The sequence below is a fragment of the Lampetra planeri genome, chromosome 5 (assembly GCF_965212315.1).
Source record: "Lampetra planeri chromosome 5, kcLamPlan1.2.h2, whole genome shotgun sequence".
Taxonomy (NCBI): Eukaryota; Metazoa; Chordata; class Hyperoartia; order Petromyzontiformes; family Petromyzontidae; genus Lampetra; species Lampetra planeri.
In genome coordinates, this window is record NC_136111.1 from 17,665,874 (window position 1) to 17,692,935 (window position 27,062).

The 27,062-nt window shown below is 52.3% G+C and overlaps 1 protein-coding gene across 1 annotated transcript; it reads left to right on the plus strand.

Annotated features, from left to right (window-relative positions):
- The first annotated feature begins 475 nt into the window (after positions 1 to 475).
- On the plus strand, positions 476 to 27,000 carry LOC144719058 (cell death-inducing p53-target protein 1-like). The gene is given in 6 exon segments (XM_078594820.1): positions 476 to 1,614; positions 9,408 to 9,577; positions 13,887 to 14,012; positions 17,480 to 17,538; positions 17,540 to 17,742; positions 25,931 to 27,000. Coding segments are annotated over 5 exon segments (651 nt in total). The 5' UTR covers positions 476 to 1,614; positions 9,408 to 9,423; the 3' UTR covers positions 26,040 to 27,000.
- Positions 27,001 to 27,062: the final 62 nt, after the last annotated feature.

Below are 27,062 nucleotides of genomic sequence, written 5' to 3' on the forward strand. Positions count from 1 at the left end.
TATCAGCAGCGCCTTGGATAACATTGACATTACATCAGCTTGCCGACAACGGCTACTCGCTAACATCGACTATCATCGCGACACGTGAGTAATATTAATAACAGTGGCCGGTGTCAGCGAACCGTTTAAAGACGACAATCGTCACCAAACACAACATCAACACCACCACCATCATCAACAACACCACCACCATCATCAACAACACCATCATCATCCGTATCCGGGACGTGTGGCTGCGTGAACATTGCGCTGTGGGGGTGACGACGACGAGAAGGAGGAGGGGGAGGATTTGATCGCCGAGGAGTGGACGCGGTAAGAGGAGGAGGTGAGGGGTGAGAGCCATTTGGTGCTGAGGGGAGAAGATGATGTGGTGAGGGGGAGAGAGGCGAGTGGAGTTCAGTTACACGCGAAGGTGATGCTCACCGCGAGTGTGGGTTTCGTGTGTTACGCGGCACGGTGGTGATGTCATCATCACCATCGTCACCCACATCACCGTCACCATCATTATCGTCACCCACATCATCGTCACCGTCACCCACACCATCACCATCGTCATCACCACCAACACCATCATCGTCACCATCATCATCACCACCATCATCATCATCATCACCACCAACACCACCACCATCGCCACCATCCACACCACCACAATCACCATCATCGTCATCATCATCGTCACCAGCATCACCACCAGCATCATCATCACCACCAACACCACCATCACCATCATTGTTACCAGCATCACCACCAGCATCATCATCATCACCACCAGCATCATCATCACCACCATCACCATCATTGTTACCAGCATCACCACCAGCATCATCATCATCATCACCACCACCATCGTCACCATCATCACCACCAGCATCATCATCATCACCACCATGATCGTCACCATCATCATCATCACCACCACCAGCATCATCATCATCACCACCAGCATCATCATCATCACCACCACCATCGTCACCATCATCACCACCAGCATTATCATCATCATCACCACCAGCATCATCATCATCATCACCACCACCATCATCATCACCACCAGCATCATCATCACCACCATGATCGTCACCATCATCATCACCACCACCACCAGCATCATCATCATCATCATCACCACCAGCATCATCATCATCACCACCACCATCGTCATCATCATCACCACCAGCATCATCATCATCACCACCATGATCGTCACCATCATCATCACCACCACCAGCATCATCATCACCACCACCAGCATCATCATCACCACCAGCATCACCACCATCATCATCATCACCACCACCACCATCGTCACCAGCATCATCACCACCACCAGCATCATCATCATCATCACCACCAGCATCACCACCAGCATCATCATCATCATCACCACCACCACCATCGTCACCAGCATCATCACCACCACCAGCATCATAATCATCATCACCACCATCGTCACCAGCATCACCACCGCCGTCATCACCAGCATCACCACCAGCATCATCACCATCATCATCACCACCACCTGCATCACCAGCATCACCACCATCGTCACCAGCATCACCACCATCATCACCAGCATCACCACCGCCGTCATCGCCGTCGTCACGGGTCGAGGTAACGGAGCCGCCAGGCCTCGCTCGCTCCGGTTCGGCGGCCTTGCCCCTTCACAGCACAGCCTTGCCCTGTACTGCGTTAAAACACAGTAATGCCCTTCACTGCATATACACAGCCTTGCCCTGTACTGCGTTAAACACAGTAATGCCCTTCACTGCATAGACACAGCCTTGCCCTGTACTGCGTTAAACACAGTAATGCCCTTCACTGCATATACACAGCCTTGCCCTGTACTGCGTTAAACACAGTAATGCCCTTCACTGCATAGACACAGCCTTGCCCTGTACTGCGTTAAACACAGTAATGCCCTTCACTACATATACACAGCCTTGCCCTGTACTGCGTTAAACACAGTAATGCCCTTCACTGCATATACACAGCCTTGCCCTGTACTGCGTTAAAACACAATAATGCCCTTCACTGCATATACAGTACACAGCCTTGTCCTGTACAACATTGACACAGTAATGCCCTCCACTGCATATACACAGCCTTGCCCTGTACTGCGTTAAAACACAGTAATGCCCTTCACTGCATATACACAGCCTTGCCCTGTACTGCGTTAAAACACAGTAATGCCCTCCACTGCATATACACAGCCTTGCCCTGTACTGCGTTAAAACACAATAATGCCATTCACTGCATATACACAACCTTGCCCTGTACAGCATTGACACAGTAATGCCCTTCACTGCATATACACAGCCTTGCCCTGTACAACATTGACACAGTAATGCCCTTCACTGCATGGACACAGCCTTGTCCTGTACAGCATTGACACAGTAATGCCCTCCACTGCATATACACAGCCTTGCCCTGTACTACATTGACACAGTAATGCCCTTCACTGCATATACACAGCCTTGCCCTGTACAACATTGACACAGTAATGCCCTTCACTGCATATACACAGCCTTGCCCTGTACTACATTGACACAGTAATGCCCTTCACTGCATATACACAGCCTTGCCCTGTACTACATTGACACAGTAATGCCCTTCACTGCATATACACAGCCTTGCCCTGTACAACATTGACACAGTAATGCCCTTCACTGCATATACACAGCCTTGCCCTGTACTACATTGACACAATAATGCGTTTCACTGCATATACACAGCCTTGCCCTGTACAGCATTGACACAGTAATGCCCTCCACTGCATATACACAGACTTGCCCTTCCCTGCACAGCATTGCCCTGTACGGCATAGACACCTCCTTGTGCTGTACTGCGTTAACACAGTAATGCCCTTCAATGTATGGACACTGAATTGCCCTTCCAAGCACAGCCTTTCTATGTACGGCATAGATACAGCCTTACCCTGTCCTGTACTGCATTAAAACACAACAATGCCCTTCACTGCATGGACACAGCCTTGCCCTGTACGGCATAGACGTAGTAATGCCCTCCAATGCATAGACACAGTAAAGTCATTCACTGTATATACACTGCAATGCCCTTTACTGCATAGACGGTCTTGTCTGTAATGCAGCCTTGCCCTGTTCTGCATAGACAAAGCATTGCCCTCTACTGTTGCATTACCCAATACTGCATTAATACAGCCTTGCCCTTGACTGCATGGAAGTGATATTTACTGCATGGACTTACCCTCTACTGCACGCACCTCCATGCCTTTTACTTCACTACCATGCCCTTCACTGAATATGCCTGCCCCTTTCACTGTGTAGACCTTCCCTTCATAGCATCACCCTCCGTGCTTTACTGCCTTTATCTACCGTGTTGATACGGACATGCGCCCCCCCCCATCCCCACTGAACAGGGCTCGTGTGCATTTGGGCTCATCAGTGAGATATGCCCCAGTTAGAGACTGCCAGTGCGAGAGCACGGGGCAGCCAGCGTTCTTGTCACGCCACGGGATGAAGAATCCTCGTCTGAACTCTCGCCGCCGCCGCCGCCGTGCAGTAACAAAGACTTCTTCGCGTTGGAGAACGCCTCGCCGAAGTGGATGTCGCAGAGCTACCTCTGAGGCACGCAACAGTTCAAGTTTATTTATTAGGTATAGCCCGGTGAGCCATTCGGCTCTTGAATCAGGTGCAACCGCAACAAACAAAAAACAAAAACAAGAAAACATCTTAAAGTGAATATGTGACTAAGTGCAAACAGAAAATCCAAGAAAAGACAGCAAAATATTGCAGAAAAAAAACACCGTACACCAACGCTGTGTGCAAAAATCCCAGTGGGACAGAGGGCGGCGCTCTGCGTATGGGAGTTAACGTTCACCACGCGACGTCTCAACTGATGTGCAGTATATATATAATTCTTAGAGGTGACATTTAGGAGATGCAGAACTAAATTGAATGTGGTGGCGTATTTGTGGTGCAGTCATTGGATGACCACCGACCGGGCTGAGACAACTGGATTCGAAGCCAGGGTCTCTGAGCGTCGCCGGTCTCAGAGCCGTGAGCCATACGGTTCCTTCCTGACAGCGGATTGTTTTTGTAACAGCCCAAGAAGGACATTTGAAAAATTTGGTAATGAAATGTATCCATAATCGAATTTTAATGAAAAAATATATAATGGTAACCAGTTTTGTCCCGTCTCACCAAAAATTTGTAACGATCATAGTGACTCTTCGATGAGCTATCGGCCGTGTGTGTAAGTGGCATTCACATTAACCTTTTCTTATGTCAACTCGGTATATCGTCTCTCCACGATCCAAAAAATGAGCACCTATTCTGTGGGAAGTTAACGCTATGAAGGTAACACCTGCCACATGAATGTGGAATTGGAGACTGGTTTCTTACATGGACCACCAGGGCTTGCCGGGCATCATAGGTGTGTGGCTACAAGTTGTGGCCAGTGGGGAGCGGTAGTGTAGCGGTTAGCGCGCTGCGCTACAAACCCGGCGACCCGAGTTCGATTCCCGCTCATGGTCAACGCCAGTGACAATTATCTGAATGGGTCCTAGGTCTCCCCTAGGTCGACTCAGCCTCAAATGAGTAACTGATGACGGATGCTTGTGTTGCGCCCGAAACGTGATTTATTTTATTTGATACCTACGTGACTTTACCGAAAGACCCAAAGAGTATGGTGCAGTGTGTAAACATCGCCACTAGCGAGACAAAGGCGGTCAGGCATGGTGTTGGCCACCCACCCCCTCGTGTGTCATTCAGGCCTTCATAGGTGCTCGCTTTCAGCACTTGCCCCAACAGTCTGTTACAGGCTATACGGGGGATATTTGTCTTTGGTGTGGCCAGCAGATGTCGAGTGTCACCTCCTCTTGTGTTGTTAGCTCCCACGCGAAGCTTAAACGCTCATCAGGCGAATTGGCCAGACCATCCCAATGTAGCAAGACCCCCCCCCCACACCACCAGCTTAAACAAGAGACTTGTGCATTCTGCTGTAGAATGACTGGAAATCAGTCCATACTTCGAACTTGAAAAATCCAAATGCCAGAAGTATTAAAATGCTCATCTTGTGACTCGGTGAGGCATTCCTGGGTAAATAATTGGCATACTTATCAGAAGGTAAATAATTGGCACACAAGAGAATGTGGAACTTTCTGGAAGATGGCTTGATGCCACGAACGAGGATCGGCAACGCTCCTAGCTGGAGCATGGAACCTTTTTCCGGGGCCCCATTGACATCTCTTTGGCGGAACGGCCAAAACACATTTAACATCGCACCCCCCGCATCGTCTCGGCAGTAGTCGCCCCGCTTGACGATGGCGATTGGAGACGTGGTCACGTTCTCGCGAAAAAAAAAATATTAATCTGTCGAAAAGGGACGTTTCCGGATCGCCGTTGAACAAATCACCACCCTCGTGGTACTTTCAAAAAAAAATTACGTTCGTTCGCGTTTTTCGCGGGGCGCGACGTCTCTTTGATTCCGCACCTTGCGGAAGTTCACGTGCTCGGGTGCGCCACCCAGATTTGCCAGTGTCGGCAAGCCTGACCCTTGCACATCCCCCACCAACCACCCCTCTCTTCCCTGCCGTCACTGTGTGCTGCACCGGTCTTGCCGATGACGGGCCAACGCTGTCGATGGGGACCCCTAATGTACTCGAACAACGGTTTTGCAGGCGAGGAAATTTGGGCTGCCCTCATTGCGCAGCCGCTCGTTGGAAAACGGCTTGTCGTTCGACGTTTCAGGCTGCATCATTACCCAGCCCCCCCCCCCCCCCCCCTTTCAATCACCATTACCGCCCATCGGCATCGGTCATCGGTGAAATATTTATTGTTATTCAGTCACGGAATTGAAGGGTGGTCACACAATGTCGGGACAAATATATCACCACCGTGGCGTCGGTTATGAATCTGTGCCAAACACAGTGTCGGGAAAAAATATGATCGTGTTTACGGAGGGATTTGGAAGATTGGGCTGTGCCAACCGATAAGACACACCCCTGGAGCCATCATGTGACTCCGGGTATGTGGACCAGAATGCTCCATGCCCAAGTTTCCCAGTTGCTAGTGATATGCTCAGGTGCAATGGCCTGCGGGAGCGGATACAACAGAGCTACTACCTCTCATGATCCCTTCAAGTGAACCCTGAGGTGTACACACACAGTAGATGGCAGCACTTCCCCACCCACTGTTAATGTTCATGGCGTGGCAGTCAAACCGATATTTTCATTCTCAGAAGCTGGATTTTGGCCAAACGAAGCACGGTCCCCAATTTAGTTGCGGTGAGTTTTAGTCGTGTGCAGTAATCACTGTCCACATCGCACGCAAACTCACAGCATTTGCACCGTTCACTCAGGAGCTGCCTTCATTCAACCGATGAGTGAAACGAGTTCGTTTGGAAAATTCCCCTTTACGAAACAAGCCGTGCAGTCTGGGGGGGGGGGGCGGCAGGCGCAAAGTTGAACGTTGATGGGGGCGATGACGTGGCACTGAGCGTCGAGCTGTCATTTGGGATGGCCATGTAGCTTCTTAAAAATAGCGATATAGCTCAGTGGGCCTTATCTGATAAAAAAAAAATATAATGTTCAGGATCTAAATGTCAATGTCGAGGTCTGCTAGCAACGACAAGAAGACTTCAGGAGAGAGTTTGTGTAGTTTTTACTATTACTCCTCTGTTGATGGATTGCAGACCACATTGGTTCACTATATGGTCCATAGTTTGGGTGGCATGATTATGATCATACTGTGGCTTGTCTTTATGAGTCTCGATCGATACCTGTGTCTCTGTGGGTCTCTATATATTTTCATGGGTCTCTAATTATCTCTGAGCCTCTACCTATATCTGTGTGTCTGTATGTGTTTACTATATGGTCCAAAGTTTGGGTGGCATGATTATGATCATACTGTGGCTTGTCTTTATGAGTCTCGATCGATACCTGTGTCTCTGTGGGTCTCTATATATTTTCATGGGTCTCTAATTATCTCTGAGCCTCTACCTATATCTGTGTGTCTGTATGTGTTTACTATATGGTCCATAGTTTGGGTGGCATGATTATGATCATACTGTGGCTTGTCTTTATGAGTCTCGATCGATACCTGTGTCTCTGTGGGTCTCTATATATTTTCATGGGTCTCTAATTATCTCTGAGCCTCTACCTATATCTGTGTGTCTGTATGTGTTTACTATATGGTCCAAAGTTTGGGTGGCATGATTATGATCATACTGTGGCTTGTCTTTATGAGTCTCGATCGATACCTGTGTCTCTGTGGGTCTCTATATATTTTCATGGGTCTCTAATTATCTCTGAGCCTCTACCTATATCTGTGTGTCTGTATGTGTTTACTATATGGTCCATAGTTTGGGTGGCATGATTATGATCATACTGTGGCTTGTCTTTATGAGTCTCGATCGATACCTGTGTCTCTGTGGGTCTCTATATATTTTCATGGGTCTCTAATTATCTCTGAGCCTCTACCTATATCTGTGTGTCTGTATGTGTTTACTATATGGTCCAAAGTTTGGGTGGCATGATTATGATCATACTGTGGCTTGTCTTTATGAGTCTCGATCGATACCTGTGTCTCTGTGGGTCTCTATATATTTTCATGGGTCTCTAATTATCTCTGAGCCTCTACCTATATCTGTGTGTCTGTATGTGTTTACTATATGGTCCATAGTTTGGGTGGCATGATTATGATCATACTGTGGCTTGTCTTTATGAGTCTCGATCGATACCTGTGTCTCTGTGGGTCTCTATATATTTTCATGGGTCTCTAATTATCTCTGAGCCTCTACCTATATCTGTGTGTCTGTATGTGTTTACTATATGGTCCATAGTTTGGGTGGCATGATTATGATCATACTGTGGCTTGTCTTTATGAGTCTCGATCGATACCTGTGTCTCTGTGGGTCTCTATATATTTTCATGGGTCTCTAATTATCTCTGAGCCTCTACCTATATCTGTGTGTCTGTATGTGTTTACTATATGGTCCAAAGTTTGGGTGGCATGATTATGATCATACTGTGGCTTGTCTTTATGAGTCTCGATCGATACCTGTGTCTCTGTGGGTCTCTATATATTTTCATGGGTCTCTAATTATCTCTGAGCCTCTACCTATATCTGTGTGTCTGTATGTGTTCACTATATGGTCCATAGTTTGGGTGGCATGATTATGATCATACTGTGGCTTGTCTTTATGAGTCTCGATCGATACCTGTGTCTCTGCGGGTCTCTATATATTTTCATGGGTCTCTAATTATCTCTGAGCCTCTACCTACATCTGTGTGTCTGTATGTGTTCACTATATGGTCCATAGTTTGGGTGGCATGATTATGATCATACTGTGGCTTGTCTTTATGAGTCTCGATCGATACCTGTGTCTCTGTGGGTCTCTATATATTTTCATGGGTCTCTAATTATCTCTGAGCCTCTACCTATATCTGTGTGTCTGTATGTGTTTACTATATGGTCCATAGTTTGGGTGGCATGATTATGATCATACTGTGGCTTGTCTTTATGAGTCTCGATCGATACCTGTGTCTCTGTGGGTCTCTATATATTTTCATGGGTCTCTAATTATCTCTGAGCCTCTACCTATATCTGTGTGTCTGTATGTGTTCACTATATGGTCCATAGTTTGGGTGGCATCGCCACGATCACACTGTGGCGTGTCTTAAATGTATCTTTATGAACATCTGTCTCTATGGGTATCCTATGCATTGTCGTGGGTGTATAATGTATCTCTATGAGTCTCTGCGTATCTCTGTGTATCTGTATGGGTTTACTATATGGCACATATAGGGCTACATTTAGTTGATGGCTTCACCAGTGTCTTCGAGGAATGTCCAAAGCCTGGATGTGCGATGTTTTGGGGATCGATTGAGGTATTTATTCTGCACATCCACGTTATTCCACTGTTCACCAGCATTCTTCCCGATCGGAGTTAGATTATAATATGGAGATTCTGGATGGAAACTGGTCTGTAGCTGAGAGATGGCTAGGCAAGAGCGAGCGCGTTAGGCAAGCCGGGCCTTGGTCGCGTGACTCAATATCGCCGCGACTACTTTGTCAACATTTAAGCGAGCAGGTGCGGGATGAGGACATGGCACGGCGTGTAATCCAGGCGGGATTGTAATATGTCCAATCGCAGCTGCGCGTATGCAGCATGCAGCGGCGATGGACCGTGCCGCTACGAATCCCTGAGCGGATCGCCGCTTGAGAGTCGAGGATTCGCAACCCTACCGTAAGCAGAAACCGGTTGCGAACAACTGCTCGCGACTCGTTGCAGAGACGTCCATGTGTGAATCGATTCAGTTGCGTGCAATCAAGTCGCGTTGCCAAATGGTTGAGGTGTGGACCCAGCTGTAGGGAGTTGACGCCGCTGCTGCTTCCGCTGCGTGTTGCTGCGCTGTGAGCGAGCAGACCCCAAGAGGAGACCATGGCGTCGGAGCCGCCCCCACCGTACCAGGAGCCCTACCCCGTGGGCCCCTCGGTGCCCACCGCCCCGTCGGCAACCCCCACCCCCAAGGGGCCTCCAGGAATGACTGGGCCATTGCTCGGTGACACCAAGTCGATGCCACAGCCCGGACAAGGTCGGCATCGCCAGGGTCTCCAGTGTCTCCAGATTTCTCCCATCTGTGCCTGCGTCTCACGTTTGTCTGCCCCAGTGTGTCTTTGTGTCTCCAGCTTGTCCCCTGTGTCTGCCTCGCGGCGTCCTTGCATCTTTTGTGTGTCTCTGTGCATTGTACGTAAGGGTGATTGCAATGTTTCGGTTGGACTTCCCGACAGGAAATGACAACGGAAGTCTTAAATTATTACGGCGATAGTCAAGATGAACGTTTAAAGGTGTGATCGAGTGGGGCAGGTATGTTTATACGTATGTATGTTGAACTTCTTTCACATCGTACGGAGTCAACTGTGCAAATCGGAGGTACAGGGGAAGGACAACAAACTACACCAATAGCATATGGAGAGCGAAAGACAGAGCCATTTGTTTAGCCTTATAATCCACAGTGGCCTACAAGCCAATTGCTGTTAACGAGCTCTTCTGTAAAGGCCGGCGCCTCGCATGGTTCGGTGGTGTGGCCAGCACCCTAGTTGGCCGTGTTGGTTCCCTAGTCCTGATGGTTACACACGGCACCCACCAAACACTCATGTGTGGCTGAGTGAGTTGCCCTCGGCGAGACCTCCAGGACCAGTTCCGATATCACCCGCCACTGACATTGGCCGTGGCCGCAAATCGAACTGAGGTCGCCGGGTTCGTAGCGTGATGTGCGGATCCACCGCACCGCCGCTCTCCCCTAATCGGAGGTGCGGGATAAGGACTGCAAACTACACACAACAAGCAGTTCTCAAGAAATGAGTTTGTCAATCGAGATGATTTAAAAGTGCATCGCTCCAGTGGCTTCCTAATATCCGAAGGAAGAGCTTTCCAGACGGCCGCAGAAGCGCCACAAAAGTGCGCGATGCGGTAACCCTCTTTGTTCGATGGCCAGCCAAAAGCCGCTGTGAGGATGACTCCAAGTTCGCGTGATGGTTTCTGCTCCTTGACGAGATCAGCAAGGTGGTGGGAGAGCAGCTGTAGTAGCGACCACCGTGATGAATAGAGAGGCGAGGAGGAGGACTCGGCTCAATGGTGGGAGATTGGCCTCAGTAAATCCGCGAGCACCCCCCCCCCCGTCTCTTCAACAGTGGACTCTGTCCCGAAGGGAGGGCGAGTGCATCCATGCAGTTGTCTGGCTTCCTGGCCCTCTCGGGTTAATCATTCATCTTGAAAAAAACATTTTTTGAAGAAGTGGTCCAGAATTGGAGAGCTACTTTGGGGCCATTTGCAGCGCCTCCTCTTCCTCAGTCTAACACGTAGGCTGTTGCGAACAGTATTATCCAAAATAAATGGTTTTTTTTTGGGTTAGATCCATTGCCGAGGTGGCGCTGTACGGGTCTACGGCGGTGTTTTTCCGGTCTCGCCCGATTCCACCCAGTATCTTTTGCATCCGACGGACGACGTTTCGCTCTGCCTGCCGTGGGAGCTTTTTTTCCAGGAACCAAATTCCCCCTCTGCTTCATTCTCTTCAGGAGCTTAGTTTCGGTCACCCGAGCACCCGCTGGGTTCGGTTTCCTCGAAGGAGGTCGCAGCACGCGCAGCGGATCGCCGGCACACACGGCGCGGTGGCATGTAGTGTCGTATCGACAAGGCTCGATTATTACAACTCGCTACTCTACGGGAAGTTTGGCAAAAACATTACCAAGCTGCGGCTTGCACAAAACTCTTTGGCACGTGTCGTGACGGGTACTGCAAAGTGCCGACCGTGTTCGTGCAGTGCTCGCCCAGCTGCATTGGTTGCCGAACGAATACGTTATAAGGTCGCACTCATTACACATAAAGTGCTTGCCACAAATGAACCACAAGAGCTTGCTGATCTCGTCAAAGAGTATAAACCATCACGCTAACTCCAGTTATCCTCGCAACAGCTTTTAGCTAACCATCGAACAAAGACGGTCACCACATCGAACGCTTTCAGAGGCTCTTCTCTGGCCGCGGCTATACCCTGCCTTCCGATATCAGGAAGCCACTGGAGCGATGCACTTTTAAATCTAGATTGAAAGCTAATTTCTTTAGCGCTGCTTTTTGTGTTTAGTTCATTGCCCTTTCCCCGCACCTCCAATTAGCGTGGTTGCCTACATACGGTGCGAAAGAAGTTCAACATAGTACGTACGTACGAATGGCACGTCGCGGCCTAAACCCGAACGCGCACGTGGGAGAGCACGTACGGGCGAGCCCCCATCGCTTATTGGGTGACGCATTTGGACGCGGGAGCAAAAGGATGAGTATCGCCCCCTTCATCTACACTTCTTGACAACAACGGCGACAATAACGACAACAACCACAAAAAGGTCGTCAAAATGCAACTGCGCCTGATTCATTATTTGTTTCTTTCGTTTGATCTCGTGGGTGCAAGTATCAGTTACTTTTTTTTCTTCAAACTATAACCCTCCAGCACACACCCGACAGAGACAATCAAACAACGTGGTCACGTGGCAGAGGTCGCCAAACGGGTTTTGATTCCTTACCCGTACCCGGCCGCACCAGGGTCGCAAACGGGTACCCGGGTATCGGGTAGGGTACGGGTATCGGGTACCCGGTTGCGACCTCTGTCACGTGGGAGGCAAATGTGCCACCTTCTATCATTCATTTAACGAATGCTTTTACACAGTTAGAGCACCAGATATACACCAGAGAGTTAGTGGACGTCAGCCCACGTAACCACAGAGCAATGCAACAGCCTACTCCTCCTCGAGCACGTGCAGGGCAACCGATCCGCCCGGCGCGCTCTGACACACCCTGACGCACTTCACGTGCCACCTGGTTTGGTTTGTTGGTTTTGTCGAACATTTCGGTGGAGTTTCGATTTAAAGCTTTCGTGACTGCAGGGATTCATCTTCTTGGTTCTTTCGGTAAAGTCACGTCATCAGGTGAAGACCAGGGTCTGTCTCCCCGACAGACCTGGTCTTCACCTGATGACGGCTGCTTGCGTTGTGGCCGAAACGTCGTGAGAGTTATTTTATTATGTTTTATTTTATTATTTTTATTGTTTCCATTCTACGTGACTTTACCGAAAGAACCAAGAAGATTTCGGTGGAGGTCGCGTCCAGCATCACTGGGCGCTGGCAACAGCTGCGTTCTCGCTGGGAGTCAACTAATCGCGAATCACAAGATGCTCGTTCAATGAAAAGGAATCGGCTAAACATACCAATCAGCGCCCACCTGAATAAATAAATAAACATCTTCTCGATGAAGCTTTTCTGAATGAGCAAGTTGACATCAATATACTAATTATAAGAATTTTTATTATTATAATTATGCAAGCATTTTACCGCATCATAGAGGATGTCCAACGGGGAGATGGAGCGATGAAACCGGTTGGTGCCCCAAGCTATCGTCCGTGTAACCTCGTACGGGGAATTTTCAGCATTGTTACATCGCACAGTTTTGTGAGGGGTGGTGGCGGCGGTGGCGTCTTGGTAGGGAGGCCTTGATCCAGCAGTAGATTGACCATGGCTGCTTATGATGATGATGGTGGATGATGATGGATATGTATGTTGAACTTCTTTCGCACCGTACGTAGCCAACCGTGCTATTCGGTATTATGATCATGCAATTTTTTACCAACAAATAGTTGTCGTGGATAAGCCGTTATTGCCCCGAGCAGGGCCTCCTTGAATGGCACAGTCTGCATCAAGCGCAATAGCCACGATGATAAATATCATTATTGTTTAGCAAATGTTTACAAAGATATTGGGGAAGTAGATGATCTAAAAGCGGGGATATGTTCTGGTCTCAGCTGCGCGATGTGCAGAGCAGATAACGGCCGCTGTTATTACTGCTGTCGCGGGTCGCTGGTCACAGCGGGGCGCACGTTCGTGGCGCCCAGGCGTGGTCGTGGCAGAGGGGGCTGGGATCTGCGGTTTAGTTGTGGTCAGGCGCGCGAACACGAGCCGTGACCAATTACGAGCGTGCGTGACGCGCGATAGTGAAGGGGACGTGGATCTGGGCGCGTGCACGAGCGCGAGCGGTTGCGCAGCGATCGGCACACTGCCCTCGGAAACTCGATCTGCCGCTGACGGCAAACTTCGCCGGCGAATATCTGAACCGGTCCTGGGCCTCCCCTAGCTCGACTCGGCCTTAAAAATTTGTACCTGGTGCAGCGTGTAAACATCGGCACCGTGGAGACAAAGACGGCCGGGGCGCGGTGTTGGTCACCCATCCTCTCGTGTGCCATGCCGGCCTTCATAGGTGCTGCGCGCGAACGGCACTCGCCCTAACAGTCTGTTACAGGCTACACGGGGCGATCTTTGTCTTCACATGCGTGTGTGTGCGCGTGTTCACGTGTGTCGCTGCAGATGGACAATTCCCCGTGCAGACTCAGCCCAGCTGGTTCCCAGCCCTCCCCCCGTACTCCGCCACCCCACCCACCATGGGCCCCCCCCAGCAGGGGTACCCAACGTCCCCCGGCGAGTATGGACCAGGTATGCCTTCCGGGCCACGGTAATGTGGAATGGGCACCGCCGGTGGAGATGAGAGCCGCGCGTCGCGCGTTCGTTCAGGGCGTGGAGGTGCCTTACTTCGCGGCGAACGCTGTTATTCTCTGTGTAATCCTGTGCATGTTGTGTAGCTATTGTGATTGTAATCGTAGAATGCGATTGAAATCGCATAATGCGGTTGTAATTGTATATTGCAATTGTATATTGTCATTGTATAATGGGATTGTAATTGTATATTGTAATTGTGATCATGTATAATGTGATTGTAACCGTACAATGCGATTGTAATTGTATACAGGTGGCGGCCCCCCGCTTTTACGACACAATGTGATCCTGGAAACCTCCCCCCCCCGTCGTCCTAAAGCGGTACCCCTATTTTCCCTGTAGACGGTGGAGAGGGGAGAAACAACGCTCGCCGATGTGTTTTTCCTTTCATCGGCCGTACGTGACAGGGCTCAACGGGAAAACATCCACCAAAACAAACCGCTCGAGAATGACGAAACCGCCACACGCCAAGTCACGTTGGAAGGCAGACCCCCCCCTCCCGCTCACGCGCCGTTCAGAGCACGTGTCGGGAGACGCGTCGCACGTCGAGTTTTGGCGCCGTTGAGATCGACCCGTTGGTGGCGTGTTGTGTAGGCGTCGCAGAAGTGCGGATCGTTTGTGAAAATCGGACCACCGTCGTAAAACCGGAGGCAGCCCGCCGATGCGATTTCGTCGAATCGTGACGCCCCGTTTGTGCGTGGTGCGGCTCAACGACCGTGCAAGCGCTCAACCCCAGGCCTTGGCATCAGAACCTTGACCAAAATCAGCATCCTTATTGAGGCTGGAGGCGGAGGAATCTGATGAGCTACGAAGCGCTATTTCACAGACGTCCGATCAGGGGCAGGCGGGCGGGCGGGCGGGCGGGCAGGTCGTCAAGTTGCACCAAACAAACGAATACAACGGACGCTGTGAGCCTACGATAGGGGACAGGTAAGCAAGTGGATGATACGTAAATAAGTGAATGTAAATAAAGTATAGGAGTACAACAATCGGACGCGGGTGCACATCCCCTGGTGCCTCTACGAACAAAGCCGACTCAATAAGGCAACCTTTGTTTGGCTACTGTACCCTCCTTGTTGAATTTTGTTTCAACCGAGTACCACGTTGCCTTACCCAGCACGGTTCTGAGAAATAAATGTGTGCATAATGACCATCGATAGTTTAACCAATTGTCCATTTTGTGAGGCATCCCGATTCGCTAGTATACTGCAAGCAAATAACATCAATTGAACGGGACACTGCATACGTGTGGCGTTGTTTGTTCGTGCTCGTTTGCGATCAATGAGTTTAGAAGGGTATTCGATATCCTTCTCAGTTACCGTATGGATTCAAATATTTTCGTAATTATTTTGCATTGGCAGATGCATGCGTGATCATTCACCAGTGACTCTCATGTATGATATCACTTCACACATTGATAGATCACCTCACGTACCCCCTGGGACGTTGCCACGTACCCCCAGGGGTCTGCGTATCCCCGATTAGAATTGATATACGCCAGCAGGCACCATTTAATTAGATATGTGTGCGTGTGAGTTTGACTGCAGTGTTATGGTCAATGTTTACGGTATATTTTACATTAATGTATGCGTGTCATTACTGTCTTGATTTGAAGCTTTCGTGACTGCAGGAATCCATACTCTTTGGTTCTTTCGGTAAAGTCACGTAGGTAGAAAAATAAAATAAAAATAAATGTATTTTATTTTTCTACGTACTTTATTTAATTTATTTTTTCTACCTACGTGACTTTACCGAGTGAACCAAAGAGTATGTCATTACTGTGTTTGCTATATGTGTGTGCTGCAGTGGCGAGACGTTAACTGCCTCGCCTGGTATGCAGAAGGTCGTGGATTTGGTCCCGACCCTGACGCCTGCTGCTGTATATGTGTACTTTGCGTGTCTCTCTCCCCGTGGTCGCGTAGATTTTTCGCCTGTTCCTCTGGTTTTTACCTCCACATTTAGAAACGTGCGCTTAGAGTAATCGGCTGTTGGAATTTTGCACATGGATAAGCCACTACGTTGAGCAAAAATTTGTGGCCAGGTCGCTTCTCATAATAAGAGCTATGGGGCCGTCCATAAATGACGTCACGCATCTAGGGGGGGGGGGGGTCAGACATTTGTGACGATGTGTGACGAGGGGGTGGGTGAGAAATGTGACGTCACGTAAGAATGCGCAACTTTAAATAGATATAGACAACACGTTCCGCTTAATTAAATAGACTTTTTAATGTTTTCTCCTACAACATCAGAGTGCAGCGCCACATTAAATACGCACTACAATGACAATAGTTTAAAGCGATTTGAAGCATGTTTTATTTTTTTTGTGGGGGGGGGCAGAGCTTTGTGAGGTCATATTTGAGGGGCGGGGGGTCTGACTTTTTGTGACGCCGTGTGACGAGGGGGGGGGGGGGGTTCAAAAATCGTCCAAAATCGCGTGACGTCATTTATGGACGACGGCTCCTTTAGAGCTCCGTGGGCTTTATCTGGTTGAAAAAAAAATGGAGAGCGGTGCGCTGGTTCGACTTCCTGCTCATGGCCAATTCCAATAACGATGATTTGAATCGGCTTTGGGCCTCCCCTAGGTCAACTCGACCTCAAATGAGTACCTGGTGCGGTGTGCAAACATCGCCACTGGGGAGACAAAGGCGGCCGGGCGTGGTGATGGCCACCCACCCCCTCGTGTGCCGTGCTGGCCTTCATAGGTGCTCGCTAACAGCACTTGCCCCAAAAGTATGTTGAGGCTAATAGGGGGATCTTTGTCTTTGTGTTTGACTACATGCTGATGTTCATTGTATCAATGTGTTCTGTACAGTACATGTTACATTATTAATTAGTTTGCGTAAGTGTCATTATGTGTTTGCTTTGTGTGTGTTATAGTGTTTTGTGTCGGGAGTGGTAATGTAGCGGTTATCGCGTTCCACTATGAACCCAGCGACCGAGTTCGATTCCCGCTCACGGCTAACACCGGTGACGATTATCTAAACCGGTCCTGGGCTTCTCCTAGGTCGACTCGGCCTCAAATGAGTACCTAGTGCGGTGTGTAAACATCGCCACTAGGGAGACAAACGCGGCCGGGCGTGGTGCTGGCTACCCACCGCCTCGTGTGCCGTGCCGGCCTTCATAGGCGCTCGCTTACTGCACTTGGCCCAACAGTCTGTTACAAGCTATGGGGGGAGGGGTCTTTATCTTTGTGTCTATGTTGTGTGTGGACGTGTTTGGCGTCTCGTCACCTAACACCCTGGACACCCTTGCCAAAACGAGATGTTCCATCTGAAAGGGATGGTGCAGGCGAACGCAATTGTCATCTTATGTACATCAATCACCAACAACAACCACCACCACCACAACAATGGTAAATCAACATCGTCCCCCTCTCCGCCCCGCCTCCCCCTCCGTTCTCCGACCAGCCTTCTACCCGCCGCAGCCCGTGTGCCCCTACCCTGCGTACGGCCAGCCCTTGGCGGCAGGGGGGGCCCGGCGGTCCCGCGGGCCCCACGATGGTCGTGCCGTCGGCGGCGGGCCAGGCGGTGACGCTGCTGCACAGCGAGGTGCCCCAGCCGTACCCGATGCGCATGGTGTGCCCGCACTGCCAGCTGCTGGTCACGACGCAGACCTCTCACGTCTCGGGCACAATGAGCGTGCTCATGTGCGTCCTCTGCTGCATCGTCGGGTGAGTGCGGGGCGGGGGGGGGGGGCTCCCCCCTCCCTACCGCTTCTCAGTCCGTGAGGGGGGAGGGGGGGTAGCTGTTGGGGGGGCGAGTTGGGTAGGGGGGGGGATAGTGGGCAGTACCACCTGGGGTGGAAGATTCAATAGAGTGTCTGCCATGGGGCAGTGTCCACCATGAACAGTGTCCACCATGGGCAGTGTCTACCATGGTAAGTGTCCACTAGGGGCAGTGTCTACCATGATAAGTGTCCACCGTGGGGAGTGTCCACCATGAGCAGTGTCCACCTTGGGTAGTGTCCACCACGGGCAGTGTCCACCATGAACAGTGTCCACCATGAACAGTGTCCACCATGAACAGTGTCCACCACAGACAGTGTCCACCATGGGCAGTGTCCACCGTGGGTAGAAAGCTTATTCTCATATTCCGTAGGTATATTTCACGTCAAGTTTTTTTTTTCTCTCGCCCGCTCGAACGCTCGCACGCTCGCTCGGATGAAATTCAACAGCGTTCATCCTACGGAGAGAATTTCCCCCACCCCCCCCCCCCGCCGCCCATGGGAATGTGGAATTTCCCACTGTGGAAACAGAGTTGAGCGCCGCCCCAACGCCCCCTTTCGTTTTGAACCCGGGAGACGCTTCCCAATGATCCGAAAACTTTTTTTTTCCCCTTCCCAAAAAACGACGGCGCGTCGCCGACCCACTTCAAACGGCAGCGCTCGCACACGCCCCGATTCTCTTTACCGCCGCCGCTACTTGTCGAGATTAATCCGGGCAGCTGTACGAAGAGGGCGTCCGGGGGAAACGAACGCACCAAAAAAAAAGGGTCCGGAAACGGACGAGCGGCGGTTTGGGGAAAACAAGGATTCAGGAATAGGTCACAACGACATAATCTTTGGGCCTATTTTAAAAGCGGCGCGTTTTTTTTCCTTTTCCAAAGCAAACACAAGAGGGCTATGATTAGTGATCGCCGGCGCGCTGACAGCGGGGGGATCACAAGGGCGCGATCGTAATCTCTTCCGTGTCCCCGTGCGGCCCGTGCAGCGGAGCCAGATGTGGGGGGCGGAAGGGAGCCGGAAGAGACGCGCGGATTGAATGGGCTTTATTTGACGGTCGGGGTGAAACTAAACTACTAAACTATTTAAACAATTTTTTTTTTTTTCAGGTAACGCCCACTAAGCTATGTAGCTCTTTTTCAGCTTTTCACGTGGCTTATCACGTGGAAATGTATTGCAGCCAAATTGTTTAAACGCACGTAAGATTCAAAATGTGGAGGGAAAAACCTATTTGCATGTTCTTCCCGTGACCACGGGCAGAACATGCAAAGATCCACGCGACCACAGGGAGAGAGAGATGCAAACTCCAATTATACAGCAGGCGTCAGCGTCGGGATCGAATCCACTACCTCCTGTATACCAGGCAAGGTAGTTAACATCTCGCCACCATGGGTTGGATGCCAGCGGTGGTCCCGTGGAGGTGGTGAGCCTATCGTCTTTCTAGTGCGCTCCCTCCAACTTTGGTTTGGCACATGCAGGACTCTTCCCGCGGACAGACTTGGGAAGTGTTCCCCGGTACAAACGTCTAAGCGGAGGTTTTGGTCTCGTCTAGAAGTCCCGCCTCATTCATCTGTCAGTATCGCCGCGTACAAAATATGAAACGTTTGTTTTTACACATCTCATCAGCCCCACGGCCTTTTGTGGAGTGAACCTCTCCAGCAGCACATTCAGTGTCTCGACTGCAGAGTCAGGCTTGCTTCAAGCAGTGCTGGGGAACTGCCGATGTCTAAAGGGCAAGGAAGAGCCTCTCCGTTAGAAATTGGTCCTAGTTCGACGCAAAACCATCGCTCAAAATTCTGGTATCGATTGACGCCAGTGACTGACCCGGCCGAGACGTTAAAACTCACTACACACGAGGATGGTTTAGTCGAGTGCGTGCGCGTCCGCGTAAATAACCAACGCCGATGTTTGAATCCAGCGCGCCAAACCCGCGGGCTCTGGTCCCCATGGAACGGCCATGATGAGTCCACGTTTGAAATAAAGACGGGAAAGAAACATCTGGTGGTACAACTGAGTGTGCCTCTGACGCGGACATTGTAACTTCATTCAAGGAGAAAGAGAGAGAGCAAAGACGAACCCAGTCCCAATGACCTGAAGCCAAAAGCCCATTTGTGGTGGTTCAGCGCTTTGCCGATGCGGTAATCATGAACCAGCTGAGACCAGATCCACAACTCCAACCCAGGATTCTAATGTTACTGGCTCATTACACCCCCCCCCCCGCCTCCCTCCTGAATAAGAGAGTCAGACACTTAAGGTGCAGCACTTGAACTTGTCGACCTGCCAGTGCTGGCTCCTGCGTCCGTGACAGCCTTTAAGAGTCCCCAGAGAGGGAGAGTGACACCCGCACCCAAAACCTGGAGCCAGAACCTCATCGGTGCTGTCTGAGCATCTCCGACACGTCCATTATGAGTCCCCAGATAAAGACAAGAGGGACACGCAGCCTCAGAACGTGAACCCATAAACTCATCGGTGCCGACGACTCGGTGACTCCGACGCAGCCATTACGATCGCCCTGAGCCAGTGGGGCCACTCAGCGCGCTGGCGAGATGTTAACTCCCTCTCCTGGTATGCAGCACGTCGTGGGTTCGATCCCGACCCTGACGCCTGCTGTGTATTTGGAGTGTGCGTGTCTCTCCCCGTGGTCGTGTGGACTTTTCCTCCGGGTCCTCCGCTTTTCACCTCCGCGTGCGTTTCGAGTATTTGGCTGGTATAAATTTCCACGTGATGATAAGCCGCTTCGTTGAGCTGTTGATGATTTGTGGCCAGGTCGCTTCTGGGAAAAAAAAGAGCTATATATCTAAGTGGGCCTTACCTGGAATTTATGAAACACGTGGGGCGGTTTTCCATAAAAGGTTTCGCCGTGCTCGCACTCAAGCGCGTGTGCGTGGGGACGCAGCCATGGCTCTGGGTAAAGCCTCGGCGACCGTAGTTCCATCGCCACCACCGCCTTGCTCGTTAATCTTGCCGGCAAGGCTAGCGATGATCCTCCCCCCCCCCGTCTCTCTCCCTCCCTCTCCCTCCCTCTCTCGCTCGCTTCGCGCGCCAAGATCTCGTTCCGGTTATTTTGGAGGCACGTCTCCCCGAGGAGGAGGATGAGCATGAGCTGTCGAGGACCAGGAGTCGGGCCAGGGCTTCCAAACGCATGAGCTCACCCGCGAGGGGCCCAGGAGTGGCTCTACCACTCGCAGCCCTCTCCTTCTCTCTCTTGCGCACCGCTCTCTCGCTCTCTCGCTCTCTCGCTCTCTCGCTCGCTCGCTCGCTCGCTCGCTCCATGTCGCTCGCTGTCTTCTCCATCTCTCTCTCTCTCTCGCTCGCCTTGGGTCTCGCCCTCCCTCTCTCGCCGTGGCTCGGAAAGAGACGGCAACAACCTGAGATGGTTTTGTTCCGCCACGTCTCGTGAGCGCGCACACCCACGTGATGTTTTTGCGTATTTGCCCGTTAGCGTTTTTTCCCCAAATGTTTTTGGTTAAATTGACGCGTCTATGACGATACTTTTACCACGCTGGCCAGTGCGTGTTGGCGATGGGGATCGGGCAGAGGTCGCAACGGGGTACCCGATACCCGTACCCTACCCGATACCTGGCTACCTGTACCCAGCCAGGTACGGGTACCCATTTGCAACCCTGGTGCGGCCGGGTACGGGTACGGGTAGGCCGTGAGTCACCGGTGAGTAACCGTTTGTCACTCATTTCGGGGGAGGGTACGGGTAGCATACGGGTACCCGTACCCGGTCGGTACGGGTACCCGTTTGCGACCCTGGTGCGGCCGGGTACGGGTAAGGAATCAAATCCCGTTTGCGACCTCTCATTCCGCTAATGCTCGCCGACGGGAATGGAACTCGTGCGGCCAGCTTCGCTGTGAGGTGTTGTCCCTGTAACGTTTTCGGTTGTTCCTGCCACACCGTTACCAACGCGGTCGATTCCTTCCTCTTTTGGGTGCGTAGCGGTGGCGCAGCTGTTAGCGCACTGCGCTTTGCACCCGGTAACTCGAGTTCGATTCCCGGCCTAGGTGGCGAAGATGTCCTCTGCTTCCCCCCCCTCTCGACCATTGTGGTGAAGTATGGTAAATAACCCCCATGAGCAGCAAGGTGTGGGGAGGCCTTCATCCAGCAGTGGATTGACAAAGGAATACCTTCATCTCTGCTGCCCTTCATGTTGTATTGGTTTTGTGTGGCCCTGTGGCTGGCGCGACCGACTCACAATAGGGAGGTCACGTGTTCAGATTCCGGTTGGGGGCCGACTCAGCCCAACATCATCACCACCACCTGCTAAAATTAGTGACTTTTGTGGGAGGTCTACTGGCCATGCCACAGAAGGACTAGGTGCCGTCACGGCAATGTGGAATTTCCACTGCGGGCTCGGGGTGTGTCACCAATGAGGATTAGCGCCACTCCACCCTCGGCACAACAGGGAGACGCCTTTCTGTTTGAGCAGCTAACGAGCCCATCATCTGTTTATTTTTGTTATAATTCCCCCAATATTATCCCGATAGTGCTGTCGGCATCATCGTGAGACGAAGAAGAGCCATTCGGTAACTCTCACAGATGTGCAACCTTAGCGTGCTAGAGGACAGCCCACAGAAGTTGATTTCACAGGGCTACCTCTGAGATACCTTCAAACTTTAGTTTATTGTCCTTCCCCCGCACCTTCGATTAGCACGGTTGGCTACGTACGGTGCAAAAGAAGTTCAACATACATACATACAAGCGACATCCCGTCCACACAGTAGGGCAAGGCAATTTCTCACTCATTCTGCATATGAGAGTTATTGTCATTGCACGCCGGCCAAACCAATATTGCATTCTCAGAGCTGGAATTTAGCCAAATGAAGTGCAGAACCGAATTTGACGTGGTCATTGCTTTTGTTTGCGCAGTCGTTGGTGAGCGAGCTGAGACCATCGACTCACTGGACTTGAGAACCCGGTGTAATCACGGGCAGCTGTCTGGATTCGAACCCAGTTTCTTACCGGTGGAAGCGTTGTTTGTTTTTTTGCTGCTGTAAGCGTCGCGGTGTTTTCGTGAAAAGTCCGCGTTGGATTTCACGTCGCCACGCAGGCCGCTTGCTTCCGTGATTGGCTGCGCCGCCTGTGAAGAACCTGTCATGTGACCTCGTGTGACTGTCCCATCGCAAACGGTGACTTCCCCCCCTCCCCCCGTGCCAGCATTATTTACGTTTTGCTTGACGTTGGCAGAAAATGTGGGAGCCTATTTCAACACCCGAATCAAATCCTGAAGGTTGCCAGCCACCACGTGCGCCGCGTAGCAGCTCGCAGCCGGGTAGCGTGAAGCAATGAAACGCTTCGGGAGCAGTTTCGGCCCGAGGCGAGCGTTGGCAGCGTCGTCCATCTCTTATCCCATCCCTGCAGTCACTCGAGGCGCCGCTATTCACCGCCGAGACGTACGAGTAAAAAAAAGTTACCGACCCCGTAAGTGGAATCGCGACAATTCACGGCATCGCCAGGGTAGTGTTCAATCACTCCACCGCTCGGCGTTGAGCGAGCCCGCGCCGCTGAAAGCAACCGCGGAGCGTCGCTCGTCTCCGCGAGCTTCCCTGAGCCTGGCGGTGGGTGGGAATTCCACATTCTTATGGCTACGGACATGTACCGCCTTGCGCAATTGCCTCGACTCGGAATCTGGACGGCCGCCACCGCCGACCCAGCGGCCCGGGCGGTTCGGTGCAGACCGCTGATCCTATGGCGGTGGCACGGCCGTGCGGTTATTTCCGTGCCGTTTCCACCCCCTGCCCCCCCCCCCCCACCCCCGGACTTGCACTTCGATCGCCGCCCAGCGCCGGCCACATCAAAATGCAGCACGGGGCCCGGGACGTCGTCTCGATTACACACCGAGAGAGAGAGAGAAGGAGCTACCGCCTAGTTTGATGAGCTTATGCGTGCGTGCGTGCATACATTCACACGCCCGCACACTTAACTCACAACCGATATGTCAAGGTCATCTCCCAGATGTTATTAAAATAGCCAAGGTGGAAAAGCCAAAAGTCTCCCCCTTCCCACGCCGCACCCCCCCCCCCCCATCAGAACCAAGTGTGGCGCTCAGTTCTGGTGGTGTAAATTCTACATTCTCATGGTGGGGAGCAGTCTAACTTTCATCGGCCCTGTAGAAAGTTTCTAATCGGTGCTCATCACATGTTTTCGCACCTGCGTACGTAGCACAGTTGGCTACGTACACCGGTGCGAAATAAGTTCAGCAGACAGTACTTGCACATACATCACCTGTCCGTCCATCCGTACATAACACATGGATCATGGGCACGGATGCTGACTAAGAACGCGGAACGAAAGAGGTGTGCGGAGAGGCGTGTGAAGAGGCGCACGTTCGGAATCGCGTTGCGGGAGGACAAGAAGAGCCACGCGGATCGGAGAGCGCACACGTGCGTGCGCGGGGCAGAGACTCGCCTATGACTTTGAGAGAAGTTAAGTGGGGCTCTGGCGGGGTGCATCGTCACTAGAAGGGGGGGCGATGGCCGGCGGTGGAGACGCAGCGGTGCAATCCGCTCGCGTGCTGGAGCCGCATCAATTCTACCGTTGCGCCCCTGTGATGATTATTTTTAAGTTGATACTGCTGATGACGATGCTGCTGCTGCTAATGGTGGTGATGATATACGTATTTTTTGATGCTGCTTCTACCGCCGCCGCTGTTATCGTGATGCTGCCGCCGCCGCTCGCAATTAATGACGTGGCGACAGCGACGGTGACAGTCCGCCCGGAGCCCAAAGGCGTCGCCTCGAGATCACACGCTGCGGGGTCGGGAGCGTCCGATCGACATGCCGATTCTGGGCGGGCGGGCGAGCGGGCAAGAGGGCGAGGAGCGTTTTGGCCGGGCGGGCCCCGACGAGCTCGGCGGCCTGCCCCCCCCCCCAAACCCCCCCGAAATCTCGCAGCTGTCGCACCGCGACGACGGAGACCGACGGCGCGGTGGCCTCCGGGCGGCCCCCCTCCCCCCCCCCACCCCCCCCCCCCCCCTGCGTCGTGGCCAACCACAGCGGGCGGCGCCAACAGCACAGTTTTTTTTTCCCTGAGCACGGCCGCAACTGTTGCTGTGTGTTTGCAATTAGCCGGCCGTTTTGATTAATGGTGCGGGGGCCGTAGTTTTCTTTAGCCCCTGGTCGATGCCCCCTGAAGAGAGAGGGAAAGTTGCATGCCCCGCTTAAAATAACTGCCTGCCCCCCTTCGAGCTGCTTGGTTGTTGTCGTTGCGGCCTGGAGCGTGCGCAGGAGCCGGTGTGCGTGGTTTGTGTGCGCGTGGCTGTGTGGCTGCGTGGTTGTGCCATTCGTTAGGAATTTTAGCGGTTGAGCCTTTCGCCGACTCCGCGAATCGCCACGATTGTGGGGGTGGCCGCGTCGCCAATCGCGGATCGGTTCTTTTTGAACCGGCCCGGTGTGTGTCGTTCCTCGTCCTGCGCAGTGTGTTTGCGCGCTGCTCCGTCAGCCTATTTGCGCGCAAAAAAAAAACCTGCTCATTCGTCGGCACGCGTGCTTGTGCACGACTTCATGCCAGGCGTGCCGTGATCGTAGTATTCGCGTGCGTGCGTGCCCACGCGGTCATGCACACATGACGGCCCGTGAGAATGTTGCATTAACCCTGCACTCGTGTGTGTGTGTGTGTGTGTTAACGCGCACACACGTGTGTGTATGAGCACCTAACAGCACTTGCCAAAACGACAGTCTATGACGGGGGATCGGCGTGCGTGCGTGTGGGTGTTTGTGTGCGTTTGTGCTGGTAAACAGCGACTTCGTTGAGCTATCCTTTGTGATAGGTTGCTTTTGAAAACGAGCCATGTAGCCCATTGGGCCTTTCCTGGTAAAATAAAAGAAATGAGGAGTGGTCGTGTAGTGTTTAGCGCAATACACCGGTTCAATTCCTGCTCCTGGCCAACACCAGTAACGATTTTTGAAATCGGTCCTGGGCCTCACCTAGGTCAACTCAGCCTCAAATGAGTACCCGGTGCAATGTGTAAACATCGCCGCTAGGGAGACAAAGGCAGCCCGGCTTGGTGCTGGCCACCCACCCCCTCGCGTGCCGTTCCGGCCTTCATCGGCGCTGCTACTCGCTCACGGCACCTTGCCTCCAAATTCCGTCAAGGCTACATGGGCGACCTTTGTCTTTGTTTGCGCTGCCGCAGGTGCGACCTGGGCTGCTGCCTCATCCCGTTCCTCGTCGACGACCTCAAGGACGTGGAGCACACCTGCCCCAACTGCAAGGCGCACCTCTTCATGTACAAGCGGCTGTAGGGTCCACGCACGCACGCGTACACACACACAACATCACCAACTGCAAGGCGCACCTCTTCATGTACAAGCGGCTGTAGGGCGCCCGCAGGGCTCCCAGAAGGCCCACGCACGCACGCGTACACACACGTACACACACAGACACACACAGACACACACACAGAGACACACGCGTACACACGCGTACACACACAGACACACACAGACACACACAGACACACACGTGTACATGCACACATATACACATACGCACACACACAACATCACCAACTGCCATTCGCCACTAAGTGACCGTGACGTCACCACGGCGCTTGTGCCAGGCTACACGCGTGCGCACACACAACCCACGCGTACTCACGCACTCGGCCCGCACGCGTACAAAACCGCCGTCCCACTGCGCCCGCCCGCCCGCGCGTGACGACGGCGCTGCTGCTCCTCGCCGACCGTGGACGGGCGATGTGAACACGCGCGTCGCGGCGAAACACTCGCATCGGCGCGCTATACATATATAAATAGGAATGGCGGGGACAGCACTTGGGGAAGGTTTAACCAATTATCCGCGCGCGATAGGGTTCACGGAGGCGTGCCGTGGCCGTTTATGGGGTGGGGTGGGATGGGGTGGGGTGAGTGTCGGGGATTTAAGCTCGTTAAACGCAACCGCCTCTGGAGCTGAACGCAACGGCGAGAAACCGGCCGGCTCGCTCTCGGCTGCGGCGAGCCGGGGGGAACGCGTCTTGCGTCGCCCGCTCCTTTCCCCTCGACGGGGCGGGGGGCGAATCCGCTTTGGGGTGTTCGGGATCGCGCCTCCGCCCCAGTCCAGCGCCGGTCCGTGTCTTGTCCTTGCTGGCGGGAAAACACAAGCAGGGATGGGGACCGGCGTCACACCGATGCCTGATCCCATCGCCTAACCCCCCGGCTGAATTCTGATGTTGAGAGGGAGGAGGGGGTAGATTGAAGTGGGGGGGGGGGGGGGGGTTGCGTTACGATCGCTCTACCGTCGTGGACACGTTTTGTTTTGTTGGATCG